The following is a 25,559-nucleotide window of genomic DNA, read 5'->3' on the forward strand; positions in this document are numbered from 1 at the left end:
GATTATTGAGTTCCAAATTTTTGAAACACAAATTTATAGTAATCTGATTTCATTGTTATCATTTATTTGAATATTAAAATTTAATTTTATACAACTCTTTTGATGTTAAATTCTGAGTATGTCAAAAATGAAAAGCAAAATAAACTTACCTTCAGAGAATCAACTAGATCATCAACTAAAAAGAGGCGTCTAAGTTCTTTCATAGTGCAGTTCACATGACCAAGAGCAGAATTACTGTATTTCTGAACCAACTCCTCAGATATGGCAACTTCAGATTCCAAATAGGCCCTAGAAAACAAAATACATCAAAATCATCATTGATTGGAGAGGTTTTTCCTAAATGTCAATCAGCAATTACTTATCTATAAAATGAAGCGATTAGTAAGTTTACACTATAAGAGCCTACTGTTTCCAAGTTAAGCACAATGCAGAAATTCCCCAAGCAAGAGGTACTTTATTCATAGGCAATGTCAGCAGACTAGCATGGGAAAAAAGCACACTGGCTTTGAGGCAGACTGATTTGAGCTTCAATCTTTTAAGCTTTGCATCTTACCTGGCTGTGTACCCTTTGGGGAAATTATTTAGTGTTCCCTCTAAATCGATTTCCTCATTTATAAAATGGAAATTTTCATGAGAATTCAATGAGTAAAGTGCACAACACAATCATGGCACAAAGAAGCACGCAATATAAAAGATCTGAATTTTTCTCTTTAAGTTATCATGGAGTCTCCTCAAGTTGTTATATTCCCAAATCTTACACTTTCTAAACCTAATCTTTAGGGGAAACCAACCAGTATGTCTAACATCAGATTGTAAAGTGGCTGTCATATAGTGGCAATCCCAGTAAAACAGAATATTGTCCATTTTAGATACCGTGATCTATACTGAGATGACTGCAATTTGTTAAATTTCGGATGACAATTTTAACTGGGAAAAAAACCAAGCCCGCAAGAATGCAAGAAATTGTTTCATTAGTTATTGTTTCAAATAAACCTTTTTTTTTTTTGGGCAGAGGAGAACCAAACCAGAAATGGCAAGAGTTCTCTCATAGCTATTGACATAGTCCATTACTCAGTCCCTCCTCATTACTTCCGATGTCTGTGGACCACTCCACAGTTACTTAGACTGGAAATAACAGTCCTCTTCAACAACTCCTTGTCTCAAATCTCTACCTCTACAATATGTCCCAAATATGCTTCTCAGCTTTACTCACACTGTCATCATTCTAGTTGAAGCCTTCATTACCTACAAGCTGGAATATTCTATCAGTCTTCAAACCAGCTTGTGCCCTGATCCATTCCTCACCCAGTATCAGATTAGTCTGCTTAGGGGTATCTAAGTTGAAATTCGGGTAGGAGTTAGAAGACCTGCCACTACTCAGCTATACAACCTTGCAAAACACATTACATTTCTCTGGGTCATGGTTCCAACACAGTAAGTTAGAGAAAAAGTCCTTCCTAAATGCTCTAATATGGTTCCAATTCTTCAACGAGAGAGCCCTCCCAAATCATGCCAACCTTATTTCCCACTATTCAGCAGCCAGAAATCAGCAAGTCACCAAACACATCTTAACCTTAACACCTTTGTTCACCAGGCTGTTTTCCCAGTCCACATGCACTCCTCCCACCACTGGAGACAGCTTATCCAGTTAGTCAGCTTCATCTCAAATACCACCCATCATGAAATCTCTTCTGATCTCCCTCTCTCTTTCCTAACATACAATGTAATCTCTTACTCTGGGTATCTCTAGCAACACTTCCTTTTGTATTGTTCTTACAACAATCATCATACCCAACCCTGAATACAGACATGTGTATACTTCTATACTTTTCCTACTAGTGTGTAAACTACTAAGGACCAGGAATATAGCCTTACTAGTACAACAGTCTAGCACACTTATTAGACCGTTGTTATATTAACTACCCAATACCAAATTGTTAAAATCACGTTAAAAAAAAATGCTCAAAGATTCACATCTATTCAATATTTTTAATTATGCAGCTTTGAGAAACCGAGAAAAGTAGCTGATGGAACTTTTTTTTTTTTTTTAATCTGGCTGTGTCAACATCATTTTGGTGCATCACACTGCACAGGTCTGGGACAACTTTTTCTTTTTTTTCACCAGGAATTCTCAGAGATTGAACTCGGGTCCTCCACATGGTAAATGGGAGCTCAATTGCTTAAGGCACAGGCGTTTCTCTGATAGAACCTTATTTGGTATTTCGCTTCCTTCCTCAGATCACCACTGCTAGTTCTTGAAGTCAAGATGCCTGACCAGTAGGCACAAAGATGGCATTCTCCACCAATGATATCCTATGGATATTTATATTAATCCAACTGGCATATGTGATATTAATGCAATGCCAGCAATGTTCATCATTCTTTTCCAGTGACCCCAGGAATTAGATAAAAACTGTATGATACATTTTCCCTAGTATGACTGGGGAACTAGGACAACTGTCTTAGTAAGCTTAAACTGGCATTTGCTTCCTAATGCCAACAAGGACTTCAGAATAAAGTGTTTCCAAGAAGGAAGTAAAGAATAAAGAAGTCATTAGTCTCTTCCAAAAGTCTGCTCTAAAATTAAATGATGTCTAGATAATACAGAAACTCTGGCTTGATGGTTTTTATGAATTTCAACTTAATTAATCATACATTTTTAAAAATTTGTGGCATGATATGGCTTTGCCAATTTAAAGATGCAATTTCAAGTTACTGAATTCTAGATATGTTCTCCCTACCAGCTATAAAATGTAGTAATACCACCTAGCTCATACACATGTCATAAAAATTAAGTATGTACATAAAAGACCAGACCATCAATAAATGTGGTCACTCTACCAAACTAATGCAATTTCACTGATATGTAAAGAAAGCTAGAGAAACAAATCACCAATGTTTATAATAAACACAATAATTTAGTAGGTCTCTTATTGTGAAGATCAGAGGATCAAGTTTACCCACTAGTATTAGTGTTCTAGGTAAGCACATAGTCATTCATGCACAAGAAGATACTTGCCTCACCAAATTAGTTTTAAATGATCACAATCTATTTAGACAAATAGAGTGTCCATGTAAAAAAAAAATTAAAGAATATTTCAAAGTCAAAGTTAGTGCAAAAGGAAAGGAATTCTCAGATCACATTAAGCCAGTGTCAGATCAGAGAAGCTGCCTTGTAAGAGCTGGGTCTTGAATCAAACACAAATACAATAAAAAAAAACACAACACATCTGTGGAGCTGAGAAAAGCAGCACAGAATAGGCACAAGACTCTTGATGGATTAAACGGGAGGTAAGACAAAGTTATTTAGCTTTCCTCCTATAATGAACAGAGAGCTCCTGTGCATAAAAGTAATGACAAAAGTAGTATTTTTCTAAACTCATCTCAAAATATATGTAAAAGCTGAAATAATATGAGGTAATCAAAACCCTATTTCGTAATAAATGAAAGTCCTTATGATTAGAATCTATACCAGTGGTAGGCAAACTTTTTCAGTCAAAGGGCAGAAAGTAAATATTTTAGACTTTGAAATCCATATAGACTCTGTCACAACTATTCAACCTGCTATTACAGTGTGAAAGCAGCTAAATAAGTGGCTGTTCTAATAAAATTTGTTTACGAAAGCAAGTGGCAGGGGAACGGATGTGGCTCAAGCAGTTGAGTGTCTGCTTCCTACATGGGAGGTCCCAGGTTCAGTTCCCAATGCCACGCAAAAAACAAACAAACAACAAGCAAACAAAATAACCAACTCAGGGGTGCTGATGTGACTCAGTGTTTGAGCACCAGCTTCCCATATGCAAGGCATGCAAGGTCCTGGGTTTAATCCCCCACCCCAGTAACTTAAAAAAAAAAAAAAAAGTGGCAGAAAAGATGGAAACAACCCAAGTACCCATCAACCAATGTATGGATAAACAAAATATGGCATATACATACAATGGAATTTTATTCAGCTGTAAGAAGAAATGAAGTCTTGATGCATGCAACAACATGGAAGAATCTTGAGGGCATTATATTGAGTAAAGTCAGTCATACATAAAAGGACAAATACTGTATGAACTAAATATGAGCAAACTCACAAAGTTAATAGCTAGAATACAGATCACTGTAAGATAGAATGAGGGCATAGAATAGGGAGCTGATACTTGATTTGTGCCGAATTTGTAGTAAGGTTGATTGTAAATGTTTGGAAATGGATAGAAGTGATGGTAGCATATTATAGTGAGTGTAATTAACAGTGCTGATATGTGGGTGTGATTGTGGTTGAAGGGGAAGTTTAGGGTCATGTATGACACTAGAAGGAAAGCTAGAGGCATGGTAAACCCTGATGTGGATTCAGTTATGTATGGCAAGGGAAGGAGAGGGGGATTGAAAGGTAACTAGTAAAGGGTAAGTGGGGTTTTTTTTTTTGGAGTAATGAAAATGTTCTAAAATTGATTGCAGTGATGAATGCACAACTCTGTGATTATATCAAAAGCCACTGAATGTACACTTTAGATGGATTCTATGGTATGTGAATATATCTCTCAATAAAATTGCCTTAAAAAAAACAAAAAAGCAGGTGGCAAACTGGATTTGGCCCACTGGCTATAGTTTACTGATCTGTGGTCTAGACTAAGGCGGCAGTGGGAAACAAAAGAATTTAGTGATTTTCTTTACATGAGATGGAAAGGAACATAGGTAACATCAAGATCAGAAAACTGGGTTGATAGTGGTGCTACTGAGGAAAAAGTTCATTTAAAGACCTAATGCATTAGTGGTAGTCAGGGACTGGGCTCAGGGTGACTGGACAGAGAGTGACTATTAAGGGGTACAAAAGTTTCTTTTGTGGGTAATGAAAGTGTTCTCGAGTTAGATGGTGGTGATGGTTGCATAACTTTAAGACGTGGAATTTTATAGTATGTGAATTATATCTTAATTTTTTAAAGTGGGAAACAAAAATACGTTATGAAATGAGGACAAAAGACCCAAGGTGAGATGTGTCCTATTAGTAACTAGATAACGAAACAAAAAAACAACAAAAACCTTTCTTTAAAGAAGAACAAACAAAAACTAAATAAAAGTAACTAAAAAGATAATGCTAAAGCATATCTGTAAAATAAGGGCAGAAAATGACAGTCAAGAGACTGGGAGATACTGAAATAAGCTCTCTAAAGGATAATACATGAAATGGTAAAAGAAATAGGCATGAAGGAAAAGCATGACAGGAAACCATAAACATGCTATTAGAAAGAAAGGTCTTTCTAATATCAGATAGTTTATGCTATCAATATATAATTACTAAGCAGAAGAGAATATAAACCTACCAATACTAACCATGTTCAAAAGATAACTTTCATTAAAGCAAAATTAGATAACACCTACTTTTAAGAAATTAATTTTACTAACAAATACATAAACCAAGTCTGTGCCATCATGAGCCTTTAGGAAATCTCAAAAAGCAGATACTTTTGGTATAGCTTTTTAGCAACAAATGTGCAATTATCTTGAAACAGTAAAAAACACAGGCCTGTAACTCTACACATAGAAGAATTAAGTCTCAGTTCAAACTCTGTTTACACTGTTGCCAATGTGTACCTTGTGTCCAGACATCTCACCTGAATGGGTGGCCTTCATCTGATTTCTGGATCGCCTGGATGACACCCTTATATATCCGAAAGATAATGGTCACAGAAAGCAGGGCCAAGGCGATGTAGGCCATTACGCTCACGATGCTGAACACTGTCAATGAAAGCAGCAGGAACAAGCTGGCACCAAACACTACCCCTGTCTTCTTAATGTCTCTCCAGTAGAGGAGGTCAACAACTGAAAAGTGAGAAGATACCTGAAATTAGAACATGATTTCATTCATTTGTAGGATTTGCTCCATCTACAAAAATTAAAAGGTCACTTAATAAGGTAAAAATCAAAACCTAAAATATTCAAGAAAAACTAATTTTATAAGAAAGAGTTTAAACCTATCTCAAGTTACATATTACTATATTACCTCGATCCATTTCTATTTTTAACCATAGAGTGTTTTTCACTCAAATCTATCTCTTTATACTCATAGTGGCAACAATTAAAAACCACAGTAGGGGGGGTACTGGGTTCCTGGCCAGTGGTGCTCTGTCGTGGTCCCTAGGGGAGCAGCGACAGTCTCCCAGGTACAGTGGTGGGGACCGGGAGGGAGTGAGGGTTCAACAGTGAGCCCCAGATGCTAATGACTATGCTTGTGAGCTGATAAACCCAAAATAAGAACAAGGCCTAGAGCAATTTTGTGCCTGGGAATTTCCTTCTGTCAGCCTTCATGTTACTCAAATGTGGCCAGTCTCGAAGCCAAACTCAGCATGTAAATGCAATGCCTTCCCCCCAGCGCGGGACATGACACCCGGGGATGAGCCTCCCTGGCAACGAGGGACCACTATCAACTACCAACTGATGATGCAACTGGAAAATGACCTTATACGGAAGGTTCAATGCGGATCAGCAGAATATCCATGTCTACATAAAATACCATGACTTTGAAATGCTGTTTGACCTAAAGTAAGGGGGAAATGGAAAGGAGAAATGAGTTTATATGGCTACGAGTTTCTAAAAAAGAGTCTGGAGGCTGGCAAAAGGTTTGCCCTCATGCACAACTGAGCAGAGTCAGAGAGACAGATAAAGCAGATACAACCCCCAGATATTGGTTCCTTTGAGGGCTAAAGAGACCCATGGGAGTTATGGTCATGGCCGATGGGGTTAACTACCAGGGCAGATGGCCCCTCTTTGGAAATGGTGTTTATGTGTGATGAATCTGGACTCAGATGGGATCTCCCTTCATAAGACTTTCATGCTAATGTGCTGGAGGTGCAGTTAATGTTGGGGTTTAAGATATATTTAGGGGATTTGAATCTCTGGACTGACAATGTGATAGCCAGGTCCTGAGCCTCAACAGACTCCAGCACCTACAATCTGATCTATTGGACTTACCACACTCAGCTAAGATGGAGTTGAAGAAGGACAACCACCACACCATGGAGCCTAGAGTGATTACAACTGAAAATGGGAGGATTGCATCCAGCATCCAGGTGGAATCTGACCGTCCTCTTGACATAGAGGTGCAATGGACACAACCAATCCAATGTCCACATAGAAGAGGTGGCATTGGATTGGGAAAAGTGGACATAATGGACAAAGGGTATGGGGAAAGGCAGGAAGAGATGAGAGGTGGAGGCGTCTTTGGGACATGGAGCTGCCCTGGATGGTGCTTCAGAGGTAATCACCGGACATTGTAAATCCTCACAGGGCCCACTTGATGGAATAGAGGAGAGTATGGGCCATGATGTGAACCAATGTATATGAGGTGCAGAGGTGCCCAAAGATGTACTTACCAAATCCAATGGATGTGTCATGATGATGGGAACGAGTGTTGTTGGGGGGGGGGGAGAGGGGGGGGGGAGAGGGGGGGTGGGGGGATGGGGTTGAATGGGACCTCACATATATATTTTTAATGTAATATTATTACAAAGTCAATAAAAAATAAAAAAATTAAAAAAAAAAAAAATCTATCTCTTACATGTCCGAATCATTCTGGCTATATAAGATTATTTACTATCCAAGACCAGTAGGCTTTCAATCCAAAGCAAAAGGGTACTTTAAAAAAATCTTGCAGGTTTTTGTCTTCATACAAAGCATGCTATATATTCAAATGATAAAAACAAACCTTACTCAACACATAGTCACTAAATGAAGATACTTCTGTGACACAAAAAATATATTCATCTATAGAAAACCACTAATTCAAAATATGTTGAGAAATTAGAATTTTCTTAGCAAGTACATATAAGTGTTCTAACTCTCCTTTTAAGAAAGCTCTGAGAAATTCAACAAAACCATAACCTAAGCTGGCCATTTCTGAAACAAAAATTTCCTATAAAACCGAAGACAGGGAAATTGCCTTCAGATTACCTGGAACGTTACCTTCCTCTAAGAGTAGATAATTATGATATAAAAATTTAGCATCAGAGGAAAAAGGAAAACTAAATGTGTCGCACTGTTGTATAATGTTTATTAATATTAAGTAGTCAAACAAAACCCAAGTTAGCAAACGTGCTCTCATTCTATGGTCAGAGGACTCCATGAGAATCAAATAACCACAGGTCTATGGTTTCCAGATCCAGTTATGCACTACCCAAGAAGAACTCTGCAAAAGGCTCTGGAATCCAACAATGGGAAGAAAAACATTTTTATAGTAAAGTAAACATGGGTATACTCTTAAGTAGGATTTAAAATCCCTGTTACTTTTCAAAGTGACTTCAAAGAAAATGACATTTCTATTAGCTAATTTGGTCTTGACTCCCAGATCCCCTGAGATATTAATGACTTTCCTTTATGGTTAAGGATTCTTCTGTGTAGAAAACTGTGTGTGTGAACAGTAAAATGCTAGAAATTATTAGGAAACTTTAATTCCTGTTAGAATACATCATATGAGTATTGATTTAAAATGTTTTAAGTACCCATCACACAGTGCCTGTCACACAGTGGGGATCAAACATCTGTTCCATTCTCCTAAATATGATATGGTTTGAATGCTATTAATTTAACACTTTATATATGATTTACAGCTTTATGTTTTTTCCCTTCTCCTGCCCTTCCCCTGCCATGCTGTTTTGGCTGTGTCCATTCGCTGTGTGATCATCTCTCTCTATTTCTCTTTTTGTCTTCTCATCTCACCTTTCTCCTCTAGGATTCACCTGGATTTGATCCTGGAGACCTCTGATGTGGAGAGAGGTTTGTAAAAGAGACAAACTGAGCTGGGTCTTGAAGAACAGGTGGGATCTAAAAAAGCTAAAGATGCAGGCCTAGTTTTAAGTCTCTTTCTGCTACCAAGGGTTCTTTTAATTTATGTTATGCTTTAATGGGTACAGTGAGATGGTAGGGGAAACTACAATATAAATAACCCATAGTAAGATAACTCTTTCCTGTGAGGCTCCTTCCAGCCTCCACATAAGTGGCTTTTATATAAGATATCAAACAATTCACTCTGGAGTTGGATGAACTAAACTACGGCTCCATAACTTACTAGCTATGTGATCTCAGAAAAACCACTAAGACCCTCTAAAATTTCATTTTCTTTATAAAATGTGTATGTAATAGGAATGATTTCACTGAGATGTTAGACTAAGTGAGGTAATTAATATAAAGCACTTAGCATACAAGTTCTTAGTAAATGTCAGGGCTCTTTTTTGTTATTATTAATACCACCACAATCACCATCAACTCTTTCATGTAGATGTTTAAATAGTGAATATATAAAGAAGGAAGAAAAGGAAATTTCTAACTTTTAAAGTTAATAAACTATACTCCTGGGTTATACTGCAAACATTACTTTATAAATCATGTGGGAAAGGGTTTTAAAAATTTTTCACCATTACAGGTTAAACAAAAGTTGATAGCCTATAACAATGAGCACATAAGGTACACCTCCAGTATATTTTTTATATAAACATAAACTCCCTCATAGAAACGTCTAATTCTCAAAGTGCTAAAACAAGTGCAGATGTCTTCATTATTCCTTACCATTATTAAAAACTACTCTGTAAAACTTGATGAGGGGAATGGATGTGACTCAAAAAGTTGAGTGCCCACCTCCCACAGTGGAGGTCCCAGGTTTGGTTCCCGGTGCGTCCTAAAGAAGACAGCAGATATAATGAACAGACACAATGAGTAGGGAGCGGATGTGGCTCAAGTGACTGAGCACCTGCCTCCCACACAGGAGATCTCAGGTTTGGTTCTGGTGCCTCCTAAAGTAGAAGCAGACAATGAATGGACACAACGAGCAGAGACAAACAGGGAGTCATGGGGGGTTGGGGGATTATTTCAAAAAAGAAAAAAAAGATGAAACAAAACAGTTACTGGGTACTTACACTATGCTAAATACTATTTGGAACCCGCACACTGTATCCTTCAACTATTAAAAACCCAATGAGGGAAGGAGACGTGGCTCAACTGACAAAGTGTCAGCCTACCATTTGGGAGAGTCCAGGGTTCGATACCCAGGGCCTCCTGACCTGTGTGGTGAGCTGGCCCATGCACACAGCTGCCGTGCGCAAGGAGTGCTGTGCCATGCAGGTGCGCCCCTGCATGGGGGTGCCCCACATGCAAGGAGTACACCCTGTAAGGAGAGCCACCCTGCATGAAAAAAGTACAGCCTGCCCAGGAGTGGTGCCACACACATGGAGAGCTGACGCAGCAAGATGACGCAACAAAAAAGAGATGCAGTTTCCCGCTGCCACCAAGGGTGCAAGCAGACAATGGGGGCGGGGGGAGGGGGGGAGGCAGAAATAAATAAAATAAATCTTTAAAAAACCCAATGAAAGGTAGGTTTTCAGAAAAGAAAGTTTTACATGACTTGATCCAGATCATATTACTAAGTAGCAGAACACGATTTGAACACAGGTTTCCTATCAATAAAATTCATTCTCCAAGTATGGTGCCAGATGATGGCTCTACACTTTAAAGAGCTTCAAAATGTTACACATTTGCATGCGTAACAAATAGGCAGAGCAAAGGTAGATTATTACATGTGAGATGAATCAAAGATCAAGAAGAAAGTGTCTTCAAGTGAAATTAACAAATTAACAAGGGGCAAATGAATTTTAATGTGAATATTTCACCGACAGTTAGATCCAAAAAGGAGAAAAGAACTATTATCCAGTATATTTGACAGGTATTTTCTTAGAGTAGAAAACTGTAATTAGGTTGTTGAAAAGGTCTTTTAAAAACCACATGAATCTGATTAAATAAAATTAGGGTACATCTAGGCAAAAGAATATTATGTGGCCATTAAAGACAGTGGCATAAAGCTGTGTAACAGTCTGATATGGTTATTGAATTCCAAAAATAGATACTGGATTATGTTTGTAATCTGCTCTGTACCTGGGCATGATTAAGTTATGATTAGGGATTTGATTGGGCCACATCATTAAGGTGTTGAGTCAAGGGGTAGGTCTCACAGATAAAAGACATGGCAAAGGATAGAGCTGCCGGTTTTTGATGTTGGAGTTTTGATGTTGGAATTTGATGCTGAAGCCTTAAGCTGGAGCCCTGGGAAGTAAGCTCACAGAGGAAACAAGCAAGCCCCAGGAAGAGAGGAACCCTGAGCCCAGAAAGAAGCAAGCCCTGAGAAGAAAGGAACCCTGAACCCAGAGAGAAGCAAGTCCTGGTAAGAGAGAAATCCAGGAAGCCTGAACCCTCGCAGATGTCAGCAGCCATCTTGCTCCAACATGAGGAAATAGACTTAGGTGAGGGAAGTAACTTATGCTTTATGGCCTGGTAACTGTCAGCTCCTGCCCCAAATAAATACCCTTTATAAAACCAACCAATTTCTGGGTATTTTGCATCAGCACCCCTTTGGCTGACTAATACAAGCTGTATTTTCACAGAAATGTCCATACTGATCAATGAAAACAGGATGTTGATGGTACAAAAACACTAATATAGTATAATCACATTTTTTAAAAAATTATGTCTAATTATCAAGTCTAAAAAGATTACACATTGTTCATCTCTGGGTAGAGGAATTATTGATGAGTTTAACCTGATGCTTTATTCCTTTTTGTATCATCTGAAATTGTCTCCCACCAATAGCAAGCATATGTTACTATAATCAGAAAAAAATAAAATCACTCTTTTATTCCTGTTCAGTATCATAAAACAATGATATAATTTGAATTTGATTTTACAAATAGGCTTTTCATTGGAAAGAGAAACTCTCTAACAGAATATAACTAATAGATAATGCTGTTACTTTGGGTTGAATCAAGTCAATTTTCCCAAAGTTGATCATACTGGAATAGTCATGTTTAAGGACCAGCAATACTCAGTGACCAATTCGCTTAAAATAAATTTAACTACATAAAAGTACAGTAAAAACCTTAACCTACTGCTTCCTTCCCTTCTATCATATGGTTCCTATGACTTTTCAATAAATATTACAGAAGAGCTCTGAAAATTACATATGCAAGCCCATACACATTGTATGTGTATGTATATGTACATATATGTTAAGAGCTACATAAGGGTACTCAAAGCAGATACCATGAGAAACCAGTTCAGAAAAGCCCTGGGGATGCTATGGTAGGGCCGCCATCACCATCAGACACTGAAGGAGGGGAAAAGAACCAAGAGATAAGAAAACGAGGCACTGACAATCACATAAGACAAAATTAATATAACCTAGAATAGGAAGATCTGAGAGGGAATTTATACTGCTTGCAAAGTCACTGTGCAAAGCAAGCTTTTTGTAAAGTAAAGAAGTTTAAGAAAATGTCAGTCAAACTACAAAGATGGAAAAAATATTAGTTTCTAGCAAACAGGGTTGTTGTCTACACTGTCATCAGCCAATAATATTTCTAGTTTCTCAGAGATTCTTTCACCTGGTTTTAATAAAAAAAACTTTTAGAAGATTAAGTTTATCTAGGATCTTTGAATCTCATGGGTGGGGTAATAAAATTTTATTAAAACCCTTTTCTCTTAAGAAATATTCAAATACTGTCTCTTTTAATGTTCATCAAGAGGTAACTACCCATTAGTTAATTTAAATGTTTGCTCAACCCTACTATCAAACCAGGAAAAGATATCGTAAGAAAACTGCAGACCAATATCTAGTAAGAATATAGATATAATGATCCTTTATAAAATATTAGCAAACTGAATCCAGGAACAGGACTATATATATACATCATGATCAAGTAGGATTTCTTTCAGGAATGCAAGACTGGTTCAACATACAAAAAAGCTCAATCAATGTAATACACCATATAAATAGAATAAAGGACAAAGCCACATGATCGCAATAGACAGAAAAAGTATCTGACAAAATTCAACACCCTATATCAAGACAAAAAATTGAGGAATAACAGAAGGATAAATACACTATCACCACTTCTATGTGACATTGTACTACAGTAGTACACACTAGGCAGGGCAATCAGGCAACAAAGAGAAATCAAAGGCATCCAGATTGGAAAGGAAGAAATTAACTATCTCTAATCACAGATAATATGATCTGTATATAGAAAACCTTAAGAAATCTACACACAAAAAAAACATCTAGAATAAATGAGTTCAGCAAGGTTACAGGATACAAGATTAATACTATATGCAAAAAAATCAATTGGATTTCTACATACCAGCCATGAACAATCTGGATATGAATTTTAGAAAACAATTTTATTTACAATAGCATCAAAAAGAACAAAATATTTTGGAATAAAGTTAACAAGTGAAATGTAAGACTTATAAACAGAAAAACTAGAAAACATAGTTAACAAGTGAAATGTAAGACTTATAAACAGAAAAACTAGAAAACATAGTTGAAAGAAATTAAACCTAAATAAATGGAAAAACATTCCATGTTCATGGGTTTGAAAACTTACTGGTAAGATGGCAATACTCTCCAAACTAATCTAGAGCTTCAATGCAATCCCTATCAAAATCTCACCTGTCTGTTTTGCAGAAACTGATAGGCTAACCATAAATTCATATGGAAATGCAAGGAATCCAGAAGAGCCAGAACAATCTTGAAAAATAAGAACCAAGTTAGAAGGCTCACACTTCCCAATTTCAAATCTTACTACAAAGCTACAGTGTGTGGTAGTGGCAAAAAGATACACAGATCAATGGAATAAAATTGAGAGTCCAGAAATAAACCCTTACATTTATGGTCAAATGATTTTTGTCAAGGGTTCCCAGGCAATTCAATAGAGAAAGAATAGTCTTTTCAACAAAAGTACTGGGACAACTGGATATTATTCATAGGCACAAGAATGAAACTGGACCTTTAACCTTATACCATAAACAAAAATTAACTCAGAATGGATCAAAGACCTAAATGTAAGAGCTAAAACTGTTAAAGTTCTTAAAAGAAAGAAAAAAAAAAAGATAAATTAGACTTTATCAAAATGAAACACTTGCACTTCAAAGAGTATCATCAAGAAAGTGAAAAGACAACCCACAGAATTGAAGACTATATTTGCTAATCAAATACATAAGGGACTTGCATCCAGAATATATAAAGAACCCTTACAACTCCACAAGAAAAAGACAAATAGCCCAATTAAAGAATGGGCAAAGGAAGGGAAGCAGACTTGGCCCAACAGATAGGGCGTCCGCCTACCACATGGGAGGTCGGCGGTTCAAACCCCAGGCCTCCTTGACCCTTGTGGAGCTGGCCTACACACAGTGTTGATGTGCGCAAGGAGTGCCATGCCACGCAGAAGTGTCCCCATGTAGGGGAGCCCCACGCGCAAGGGGTGTGCCCTGTAAGGAGAGCCAACCAGCGTGAAAGAAAGTGCAGCCTGCCTAGGAATGGCGCCACAAACACGGAGAGCTGACACAGCAAGATGACGCAACAAAGAGAGACACAGATTCCCGGTGCCACTGACAGGAATAGAAGCGGACACAGAAGAACACACAGCAAATGAACACAAAGAACAGACAACTGGGCAGGGGGGAGGGGAGAGAAATAAATTTTAAAAAATAAATCTTTAAAAAAAAAGGGCAAAGATTTTAATAAAAGATATACAAACGGCCAATAAGTACATAAAAAGATGTTCAACACTGTTAGTCATTAGGGAAATAAAAGTCAAAATAACGAGATACTACTTCATACCCACAACTATAGTTACAATAAAAAGATGGACAATAACAATTGTTGGCAAATTTGTAGCAAGGACTGGAATCTTTATACATAGCAGGTGGAAGATAAAATGTAATCACTGAGGGACACAATTTTGCAGTTCCTCAAAAAGTTTTACCTATGATCCAGGAATCTATATCCACACATAACTTGTACACAAATGGTCACCGCAGCATTATTCATAATAGCCAAAGAGAGGAAACAACCTAAATGTCCATAAACTGATGAACAGATAAAACTAAATATGGAGGAAGCGGACTTGGCCCAATGGATAGGGCGTCCACCTACCACATGGGAGGTCCGCGGTTCAAACCCCGGGCCTCCTTGACCCGTGTGGAGCTGGCCCATGCGCAGTGCTGATGCGTGCAAGGAGTGCCGTGCCATGCAGGGGTGTCCCTGGCGTAGGGGAGCCCCACGCACAAGGACTGCGCCCCATAAGGAGAGCCGCCCAGCGCAAGTGAAAGTGCAGCGTGCCCAAGAATGGCACTACACACACGGAGAGCTGCCGCAACAAAAAGAACCACAGATTCCCAATGCCGCTGATAAGGACAGAAGCAGTCACATGGACAGAGAGAGCAGACAACGGGGAGGGGTGGGGGGGGGGGGGAGGGGGAATAAATCTTTGAAAAAGAAAAACAAAAAACTAAATACAGTATATCCATACAAGGATTATTGGGTCATACATACATACAACATGGATGAACCATGAAAACATTACGGTAAGTGAAAGAAACCAGATACAAAAGGTCATATATTCTATGCTTCTGTTCATATGAAACGTCTAAAATGGGAAAATCTATAGAGAAAAAGTAGATTAGGTTGCCAGAGGCTGGGAGAAGAGAGGAATAAGGTGTGACTACAAATGGGTATGGTGGTTCTTTAGGGAGTGATGAAAATATTCTTGTTTTAACATCTGTTTTTCTCTGCTATGTTGTAAGCGCCACAAGGGAGGGGACTAAGTCTGTCTCATTAACTACCGTATCTCCAGAGCTGAGCACAACACCTAAAGTAACTGAATATTTAACAAATATTGTTGACTAATTTAGAATGAACACATACTTTATGCAGGTTTAAAACATGCACTAATTCTAATTATTTTATTTGAAAAATATTTCTATTCTTTGGACTTAACATTTAGTTTATTCAAACTGTTTTCAGATGTCTACATTTATTAAATAACAAACAGCACTGTCTTCAGATAATTTATAAAACAACAAAAATTGTTTTTTGCAGGTTTTTCTCCCCTAACAAGGCCCTAAAGAATAAGTATAATCCTTTCATCTTTATATTCCCATTACTTGCTTCATTAATGTCTGCTATACTGTCTGAACAACAGCCACATTATTTTTAGGAATAGAAACATTTTAATTAAAGGCTATAATATTTTCAAGTTAAAAAAAAAAAAAAAGACGGCTACAATAAGAACTATAAGGACACCAAAATGCTCATTTTAGATTCCTCTGTAATCACTTTATTAGTTCTGTTTGTAAGTGACGAGTTTAATGACCTTTTCCATCCTTAAGAAACTAAAATTAAGATAAAGGGTTTGGGGAAGCAGATGTATTATAGTTCAAGTGGTTGAGCACCTGCTTCCCATGTATGAGATCCTGGGTTCAATCCCTGGTACCTCCTAATAATAATAAAATAAATAATAATAAATAAAATAATATAAATAAAATAAAATAATAAAATAAATAAAAAATAAAATGATAATAATAAAAAATTAAGAGTTTGTACAGGAAAGTTTAATCTTTCATAGCTTCTCAAGTCTCCTTCTAAAAAGTGCAGAATAAAGTGTTAATCACTGTGTGGCCTCAACTTTACTCATATAAAATGTTTATGAAACATCGTCTTTTAAAAAAAATTTAAGATTTAACAATGCCTTCATTCTTTTAACAGTGAAAAATGCTTATGATTCCTAAAATAATGCTGATGAATTTCAACAAACTAATTGAGAAAAAAAACATAATTTCTTCCTGCAGTCCTTGTCTTTTGTGCAGTCCTTTTGTGTTTTCAAAATAAAAATGTGGAAAATCTTTATTTTGATTTTGTTTTGTGCAATACACAGGGAAAAGAGGTTTGTCAAACTAAAATTTTAATTAAAAAAATAACAGCGCATTGCAATTTTTTCTTCAAAATAAAAACTTCTTGCCTATTGCAGAATAAGAGTTGCCTACATTTGGTAATCACAAACTGTCATCTGCTGTAGCTAAAAATAGGGTCAGCTGGTATGCCTTACATGCAGAAGGAATCCAATTACATTTCCCCTCAAATCAAATTCTTACTAAAGCTCGTCTTTGAATAACCTAAAATCAGGTTTCAATTTTAAGTCTCTTGCTTGGAAAGAGAAAAATCCGAACTAGCTGGTCCTAAAAATACTAGGGGATGGGGAGCGACTGGCAGGAAAATACCTATTTTTGAAGTAAGGGCAAATATGAAGTTCTCTTTAAAAAGTTGGGTGAAGAATGAAAAAAGGCAATGACAGAAAATTAATAAACAAATGAATATACATATATTAAGATGATATTAAAATTTAAGTCAAGTACTTTATACAACTTTAATTGTAGTTTTAATGAATAATTATGGATGTATTAAGAACCACAATTCTTAATCATAATTCTTCCCATCTGTCAGGAAAAGTGACTAGTATGCAGAGCTAACTACTCAGCACCACAAAGCAGCTTTCATCTTCATATATTAAGCATTCACCTTGCCAATAAATGACAGGTCTAGAATCAGAAAAAGATCTGTGCAGAGCAGGAGCTTACTTCGTTTGGCAAAGACAGTTAAGAGGAACCTGAGTCCTACTTGTTCATTCAATTTACCATCAGTATAACCCTGAGTATGGCCTTTAACCTCTCCATATTCCTCGTGTGGAAAATTAGATTAATGACAATTACCTAACAAGTTACTTGAAGCTGAAAAGTGATTTCATTCATGGAAATACTTGGTGACAGGGCAAAGGTAACACTTCTAGAGATAAGGTTAAGCAGGACAATCAAAGTGCAATTCTTAACTAAGCCCTGGTTTTTAAAACGTGAATTCAATTTTCATCTGAAAGGCCTGTAACTTGGTTTCAGATAGCAAGTCTCAAGCTGATGTGCACCTCATACTGCTACTAAGTATCTCACCTAAATACTTGGCAAACCAGCACCTCTCCACTATCTTCTCTTCCACTAATTAGAGTTTTTGAAAGATACATAGCAAAGTTCTTTTAACACTCTTTCCCGCCTTACTTCTGATAATACTACAGTGCTTTGGCCAATTTCAACCCCACACACCAAGGAAAAATATTTCACATAAAATTAGCATAATTTCTATAATCACATTTTCTAGAATAATTTAGTAATCCTCTATTCTGAGCCAGTCACTGTGCTGAGTACTTTATATTATCTCTAATCATAATAAGTACATAGGTATTTACTATCCCTTATGAGCTTCAGTTCTCATTTTATAGATGAGAACTGAGGCTTGGCAGTAATATCCAATAAATTGTGCATCATAACGAATGGAAACTCAGGTCTGACCATAAGGTCTCCTCTTTCCATCATACCACATCTTGTATTTAAGTGAACATATCAATACTCAAGTATACTTTTTATGCTACTTGAGGGTGCCAAATAGTGTTTCAACCTCAGTTTCAATAATTTAAAAGAGAAAAGCAACTTACAATATGAACAGTTATACACAGACCAATAAATTCCAGTAATTGAGATTCAATAACAAAATAAGTCAGGTTTTGTTTAAATTGCAAATTTTTTCCTAGAAACAATCTAAATTGTGCCCAACTTTAAAATAAAATTGAAACTATTAAACTAACCAAAAGAAAGGAAATACATAAAAGAGAGGTGAGTTAATCAATAGATTTGAACAAGTTAGGCAACTGAAAAACAGAAATGCCATTTCAAAAAAAAATAAGCCCTAGTAAAAAGATGCCAAACATTAAGGAGTAAAATTAAGTCAGTGTCCAATTTCACTTCACAAAAACTAATACTGTACACAACAGGGTTAGAACTTGAATAGTATCCCTGACAACTGTTTTCAACAATGAGTGAATTTTCACACACATACTCCTTTCCCCACACACTAGGATTGAAAGGTGGTTTCTATTTTTTGTTTTTAATTATTTCTAGTTCTCTAGTAACCAACAGTATTTGAGAAGTATAGTGGGATTCTTTTACCCAAGTTTAACAGTTAAATAAGTTCCTACATTTATGCAGTTGCAAAGGAAAACAAATCATAAATTAGAAAATATCCACTAATCAACCAACCACTTAGAAATTAATCTAAGTTCAATATCCTGTTTAACTTCATCCTCCAGGATTACCACCTAAATGTCTTGCCAGATACGACAACCCAAATCAACAGCAATGCAAAATGATATGGCTGATGAGAGTAATGTTGAAGAATTGCTTCAAAAAAGGTGACAATCCAATAGGCACTTCAAAGCAGAATATCTGACCTCAAAATACTAAGAGAGGGGAGTAAATATAGCTCAAGTAGCTGAGCACTTGCTTCCTATGTACGAGGTCCAAGGTCCGATCCCCAGGTACCTCCTAAAAACAAACAAATGAAAAAACCAACTCTTATTGGGGAACGAATGGAGCTCAGTGGTTGAGTGCCTGCTTCCCACATATGAGAGTCCTGGGTTCAATAATTACCAGTACCTCCTTAAAAAAAAACAAATTAATGAATAGAAGCTCTTAATAAAGTCAATTAAACACGTGAACATTTTTTGTAAAGGGGCAGTATATATGACCCACTGTGAAAGTCAACCATGAAGTGAAAAGTGCCATTCTGCCCTACCATACAATTTTGTGGCAAAAATCACACCCCCAAAAGGTCCCAAAACTTGATTCATACTGGGCTCATTCTAAGAACTTATGCATAGCTGTGACTGCAACCTAAATAGTAAGAATATAAACTAAAATAAACTTTTCATAATTGTTGGTTTTTTTTCCTCAAGATAAAGTTGTAAATCTTTTTCCCTACAGTATTTGCTATGAAATTTGGGTTTAATTTTTATAGTGGTCTTTTTCTTACTATACTAAGTACCTTCAAGTAGAACATGTTTGAACCCTGTATTATAGGAGAGTAAAGACCAACTATGGTTGCTGCCTTCTAAAGATAATCAAATTTCTGAGATAGAGAAGAATTAAGCCCCCCACAACCACACATGGCTCATTTATAAATTAACTAAATTCACCAATTGTACTTAATCAGTTCATGGAGCTTCCAGTACTTCCTTTAATCCCATACTCTTTCCAGCTTTATTAGAAGGAAAAGAGAACACAAAATAATTCTAATTTCCTGCTTCCAATTTTGCTTAACCATATGAAAAATTCTCCCTTCACAGGAAAATCAATACAGTTCTCATTTTATTTTCTCAAATATGAAGCTAAATAAATATCTTCTAAGCATTTTGTGAATACATATTCCAAACCTCCCTACCTGCATAAAGCTTTAAAATCTCCTGTTGTAAAGAGTGTTATCATTTATATCAATAAGTTCTCTTCCTTTAGAAATTCTATATTTCTAATATTTCATAAGCACATGGCTATTTTAAATTACTGAAACTGATCAAAACTTCTATACAGACATATAAAATTATAAAATACACTGGTTCTATGTATAACTTACAATAGTTTAAATTTTACCTCTTGTTGGCATCCAAGCATTAAAAGAAATAACACCAAGTCTTAGAAAAAGGAAATCACTATTCAAAACCCTATTTTCTAGTAATGAAAACTAAATGGAAAACATCCTGTTCCTTAACTCTAGAAACTTGACAGAGCTTAATATACAGGGGGTTGGGGGGTGGTGAGCTCAAAGCATATTACAAATCTAGAAAAATAAAATGAACTTCACAAGTAGGTCAACTAGTTATCGTTATAGTTTCAGAACCGCACATATCCATCATACACACTCAATATAAATGCTCACTGAATAAATGTCCAATATTGCAAACAAATGAAACAAGCTACAGTAGTCATACCGGGATGAGAATAACCTATTCAAAATGATTTTAGAAGATTTAGGTGGAAAAAAAATTTGAAAATGTATGCATACACCAAAGATCAGCTGCAATTCCTTACATTCTTATGGAAAATCAGTTTTAGCAAGTTTGCAGTCAGATGAACCAAATATGAGCGTAGAAATTCCTAAATGACATTAGTTTTTGATAAATTTTTATATTTAAAGTGCTTTGTGCTCCTTAAGTAAATGTTACATAGAATAAATACAAATAAATGCTATATACAATAAATTTAAGATGGGGGTAGATAACACAAAAGTATTTGTCTATACCTTACACAAGTGCCTAAATTAGATTTTTAAAATTTGGAAGTCATGCAGATTATACATATATAAGTCAGCAAGTTCCATAGTGAAACAGGGAAACAGAAAATTTGGCTCACAACACTGCCTACAGAATGCAAGGAGAGACATTTACTCCTAAGCAACCAATGATCCTTTAATTGAACAAGTAACATCCTTTAGCCCAAATTCTAGCAAGAGATGAGATCAAGTGAATAAATAAAAGGGGTATCCAGGGGACACCCATACTCTGCTTAACATTTTTCCTACATCCAAGCATGTAATCTAATCCTTAAGAAGAAAAAAATTATAGTCTGGCCCAAGGAGTTCCCACTAGATTTAACCTTTAACAATACTAACCAACCAACCACACACATCTCTCTTCATCCACGCATGGCTAGCGCGCCAAACTTCTATGAATAGACAGCCCATACAGAAAGAAATGCATACCACATTCAACAAGATACTAAAGTTAGAATAAGCATAAACAAAATATCAAAACATGAATCATTTTCGTTTTATTTTTTTTCTATCTTCAGTTGTTCAAGTACAAATATAAATTGTTAGATGAAAATAAGACCCCATGCCATCAGCTGTGTGGTCATGAACAAGTAATTTTATCTCAAGAATTCGTGGTATCCTTATCTGTAAAATGAGAAAATTAGAATAATTGACTAATAAGATGTCTTTAGTTATAATCTAAATTTTTGAATTAAAAAAATTTGCTTAATGTGACGAATACAGGCCATTATATGTCCTGCTATGGCCTGCAGAGTTGAGTGGGAAAGAGTGTAAACTACTATGCAAAAAACTATGATCCGTGCTTAGTGGCAATGCTCCAAAATGTGTTCATCAATTGAAATGGATATACCATACTAATGAAAGAAGTTATTAATGTGGAGAGGGGTGGGAGGAATGCGGAGTGTGTACATAGGAGTCCCTTACATTTTTTGTGTAACATTTTGTGTGATCTAAGTACCTTTTAAAAAATACAAAAATATAATAAAAAACAAAAAGTTGCTTAAAAGTTACATAATTCTTCCTTTAAAAAGGATGAAGGTAAATCATAGCTTTCCTAGTTTTTCCCACTTACGGAAGTATTTTACATTTTTCCAAAAATGTATCCATGGGGTTCAAGGCCAGGAGTGTGACCGAACATCAGAGCTCTCAACCTCTCACTTATTTAGAAGCTGTGCAGAGCCACAAGAAGACCCAAAGATGCAACTACCACTGTTCCTATCTTTATGGAATTTAAGGGCTAAAAAAAGAACCAAGATATACATCTGTAATAGAAGGCACAAAGTGAAAACTAAGAGAATGGGATTTCTGAGGAGCACGGGATTTCCTCCACCTGGAAGGATTAGTGAACGCCACAGACTTGGGCAAAATGATATGGGAAGAAAGGGCATTCTAGGCAGTGAGAAAAAGAAGGGCAAAGGTAAATAACAGGGCATGTTTCAGGAACAAGTCCTTAAAGTTGGATGGAGAGAGGGAATATTGAAATTATAAAGGTTGGGACAAGGTCATGGAATGGCTTTTAAATGTCCAAGACAGACTATAAACTTAGTCTGGAAAGTAAAAGGAAATCCTCTAGCCATGATGTTAGAGCCACACTTCAGGAAGATTTGACTGTGACAAATGGGACCTAGTAGAAAGAACAGTTGGAGTCCTAGTGAGGGATTAGTAGTCTCCAACTTGGGTAAAGAAAGAAAACAGAGGATATTGTCATCATTACTGTCACTGATCAAAATAAAAATCTGTACAATCTTTCTGGAGAGATATTCTGCAATACACCAAAAGCCTAAATATTATAAACCAGCAACCTGAAAAGAGTCACAGCTAAGAAAACAGATTTGAATTCAATTATATGCTAAGAACACAGATTTGAATTCAATTATATTCATTTTAACAGTTTACAATTGCAAAAACTTTAGGAATAACTTGAATATTTAACTACATTGGATTAATAGTATACACACTAGAATAATGTAACCATTAAAAAACAATGTAGAGTATTTAATGGCCACACACACGCACATCATTAAAAATATACACCAAAGCCTGGTGGGAAAGTGGAGAAACATGAGAAAAATACAACTGGTGTGATCTATGAACTGTGGTCAACAGCAATACTGTAATATTCATGCATCTATGCCATTGATGTACTGTGTTGATGATGGGGGAATATGGAAAAAGGATGCCAAATATATGCTATGGACCATGGTTGTTAGTAATAGTCTGATGTTATTATCTCATAAACTGTAACAAATATTCCACCACAGTGTGGAGTGTTGGTGAAGGGGTGTTAAATGCAAATTCTACACATTTGCGTGATTAAGTTTACAACTTCTGTAATAAAAAGTGTTTAAAAAATAATAGGTGGGTTGGGGGGGGGGGAATATACCAAATATAAGATATGGACTACAGTTAATAGTAAGATTTTGATGATATTCTTTCATAATTTGTAACAAATGTCTCACAACAATGATAGGTGTTGGTGATGGGTTAATGTACAGGGTCTGTGTATGAGGTTACACGTTTGTTTCGTTAAGTTCACAACTTTTACTATACACTTATTGTTCATGTATGTTCAGGTATGAATGATATACTTCAATAAAAAAAAATACACCAAAGCCATTCTCTGTGAGGTGAGAGTAATTTCTATTTTTCTACATGCCTACACACTTTATATATATATATCTTCTAAATTTCTTACAACAAATATTTTCTGTAACACTATTAAACCAAGATTTAGAATATCTAATTTACGTCTAAACATAGGGTGGGCTTCAGATGGTTTAAAATTGAAAGCAAGGGTCTTCCTCCAATCAGTAGATCTCACAATTGGTTAATGCCAAAGTTCCCTTCTCGGGCATTTTCTGGTATTCCCAGAGGGAAGGAAGGCATTTGAAGCAGCAAAATCCCTCTTCCTTCCTACTTAAATATATATGCATATACCTATACCCACAAACTCAGTAATCTTTTACAAAGAAATTGAAAGTGGCTTATCACAGGTAAAGATCAGGAAGCCCTAAAAAATCTCTGCAAGAATTATGCTCCAGAAATTACCCAAAGCCAGCTTGTCTTGAGGAACATCAAATTAAATGTTAATGCTAGGAACAGTTCTGTCCCTATCTTATAGAAACACCTCTCTATGGTCACCTATGACATATTAACTTCCAAATTAAAGAAACAATAACAATAATTAAGGGACAGTTTTGCATGTACTCAAAATTTCCAACAGGGTCCACAACCGTTTTTCAGTCTCCATATTAACTGGCCTCTATGTAGCAATTAACCATCTATTCCTTCTTGAAAATTCTCTTCTTCCTTAACTTATTATCAGTGAAATTATACTATCCTGCTTCTTCTACTGCTCTTACTATAACTTCTGGATCTTCTTTCTGGTGCCTCATACCCCCAAAATGTAAGTTTTAGGCTTTCCTTCCTGAAGTCTTCAGTTTTTCTATGCAAATTTCCTCACAATATTCATCTGTCTCACACTGCACTGAATTCCCAATTCTTTCTTACTAAACCTATCATTTCTCTGAGTTTCAGAGAAGTTCTATCACTTCAAATTTAAAGTGTCTAAAACCTAACTTGGGATCTTTTCCATCTACTTCAGCTGTTTCTGCCAGTATTATAGTACTATCAATGTCAAAGCTTCGCTCTGGCCTGAAACTTCATCTTGTCCTTTAAGACCCTCCTTCACCCTTCACCAAATCTATGCCAAATGCTAAGTAATTCCTTTCTTGAGTTTATTAAATCTGCCACTTCCTTTTCATTCCTATTTCAGGCCAAGTTAAGGAACTATTTGCTTTACAGGAGGACACAACTACAATCATCCTAACTGGTCTGCCTCTACATTCTATCTCTTCCAATTTTTCTTAGTGCCCACAAATGAATCTTTCAAACACTGCTACTGTTTTATCACCTTCTACCTGAAAACTTCCAAACGCTTTTTATTTCCTTTACGATAAAAGTCCAAAATCCAATGTCTTCTGCAATCTGGCCCAAGGTATCTTTTCATAAAACTGGAGAACCTTAAAGCTGGACGGTAGCCTAGAAATTATACAAAGGAGGAAACTAAGGACCCAAAAATATAAATTTCTCACTCTGGCCAAAATCAAAACAGTACCAGAACCAAGCTAAAAACCTGGATCCATGTTTGTGGAATTTGCCCAATTTTAATAGGATGCTTAATATACAGATTGCCAGGCCCCTCCAATATAAACCCTGATGTGGTATGTCTGCATAGGAGACCAGGAATCTATTTTTCAGAAGCACTAAATGATTTCTCATCTTCAGGGAAGTTTGAGGAAACCTGACCTATATCTTCTACATCTTCTACTCCTTTAACTAAACCAATCTTATCTTCCAACTATTGTCCTATATAAGCATTCTTTTCTACTCTGAAAGCTCTACTCACTGCCGCAGTTTAAACCTGTTCAGTGGTTACACCATGCTCCCACCCTGAGCTAAACCCCAAACCCACAAATTCCTATTTTAGCTCTTCACAATCTTTTGACTCTTTGAATTAATGCTCTCCATAGAACCCCAATAATCAAATACTAGATAGGTT

At 36.3% G+C, this 25,559-nt stretch overlaps 1 protein-coding gene across 3 annotated transcripts in view; it reads right to left on the minus strand.

Moving 5' to 3' along the window:
- The window catches only part of RTN4 (reticulon 4), a 78,592-nt gene that overhangs the window by 10,637 nt on the left and 42,396 nt on the right, over positions 1-25,559 (minus strand). For all 3 annotated transcript variants that reach the window (XM_004454223.5, XM_071208845.1, XM_071208846.1), the window contains 2 exons: positions 5,595-5,802; positions 150-288 (listed from right to left, as the gene is read on the minus strand). In XM_004454223.5, coding sequence (XP_004454280.2) covers positions 150-288; positions 5,595-5,802 — 347 coding nt within the window. The remainder of the gene's footprint in view (positions 1-149; positions 289-5,594; positions 5,803-25,559) is intronic.

The sequence above is a fragment of the Dasypus novemcinctus genome, chromosome 17 (assembly GCF_030445035.2).
Source record: "Dasypus novemcinctus isolate mDasNov1 chromosome 17, mDasNov1.1.hap2, whole genome shotgun sequence".
Lineage (NCBI taxonomy): Eukaryota > Metazoa > Chordata > Mammalia > Cingulata > Dasypodidae > Dasypus > Dasypus novemcinctus.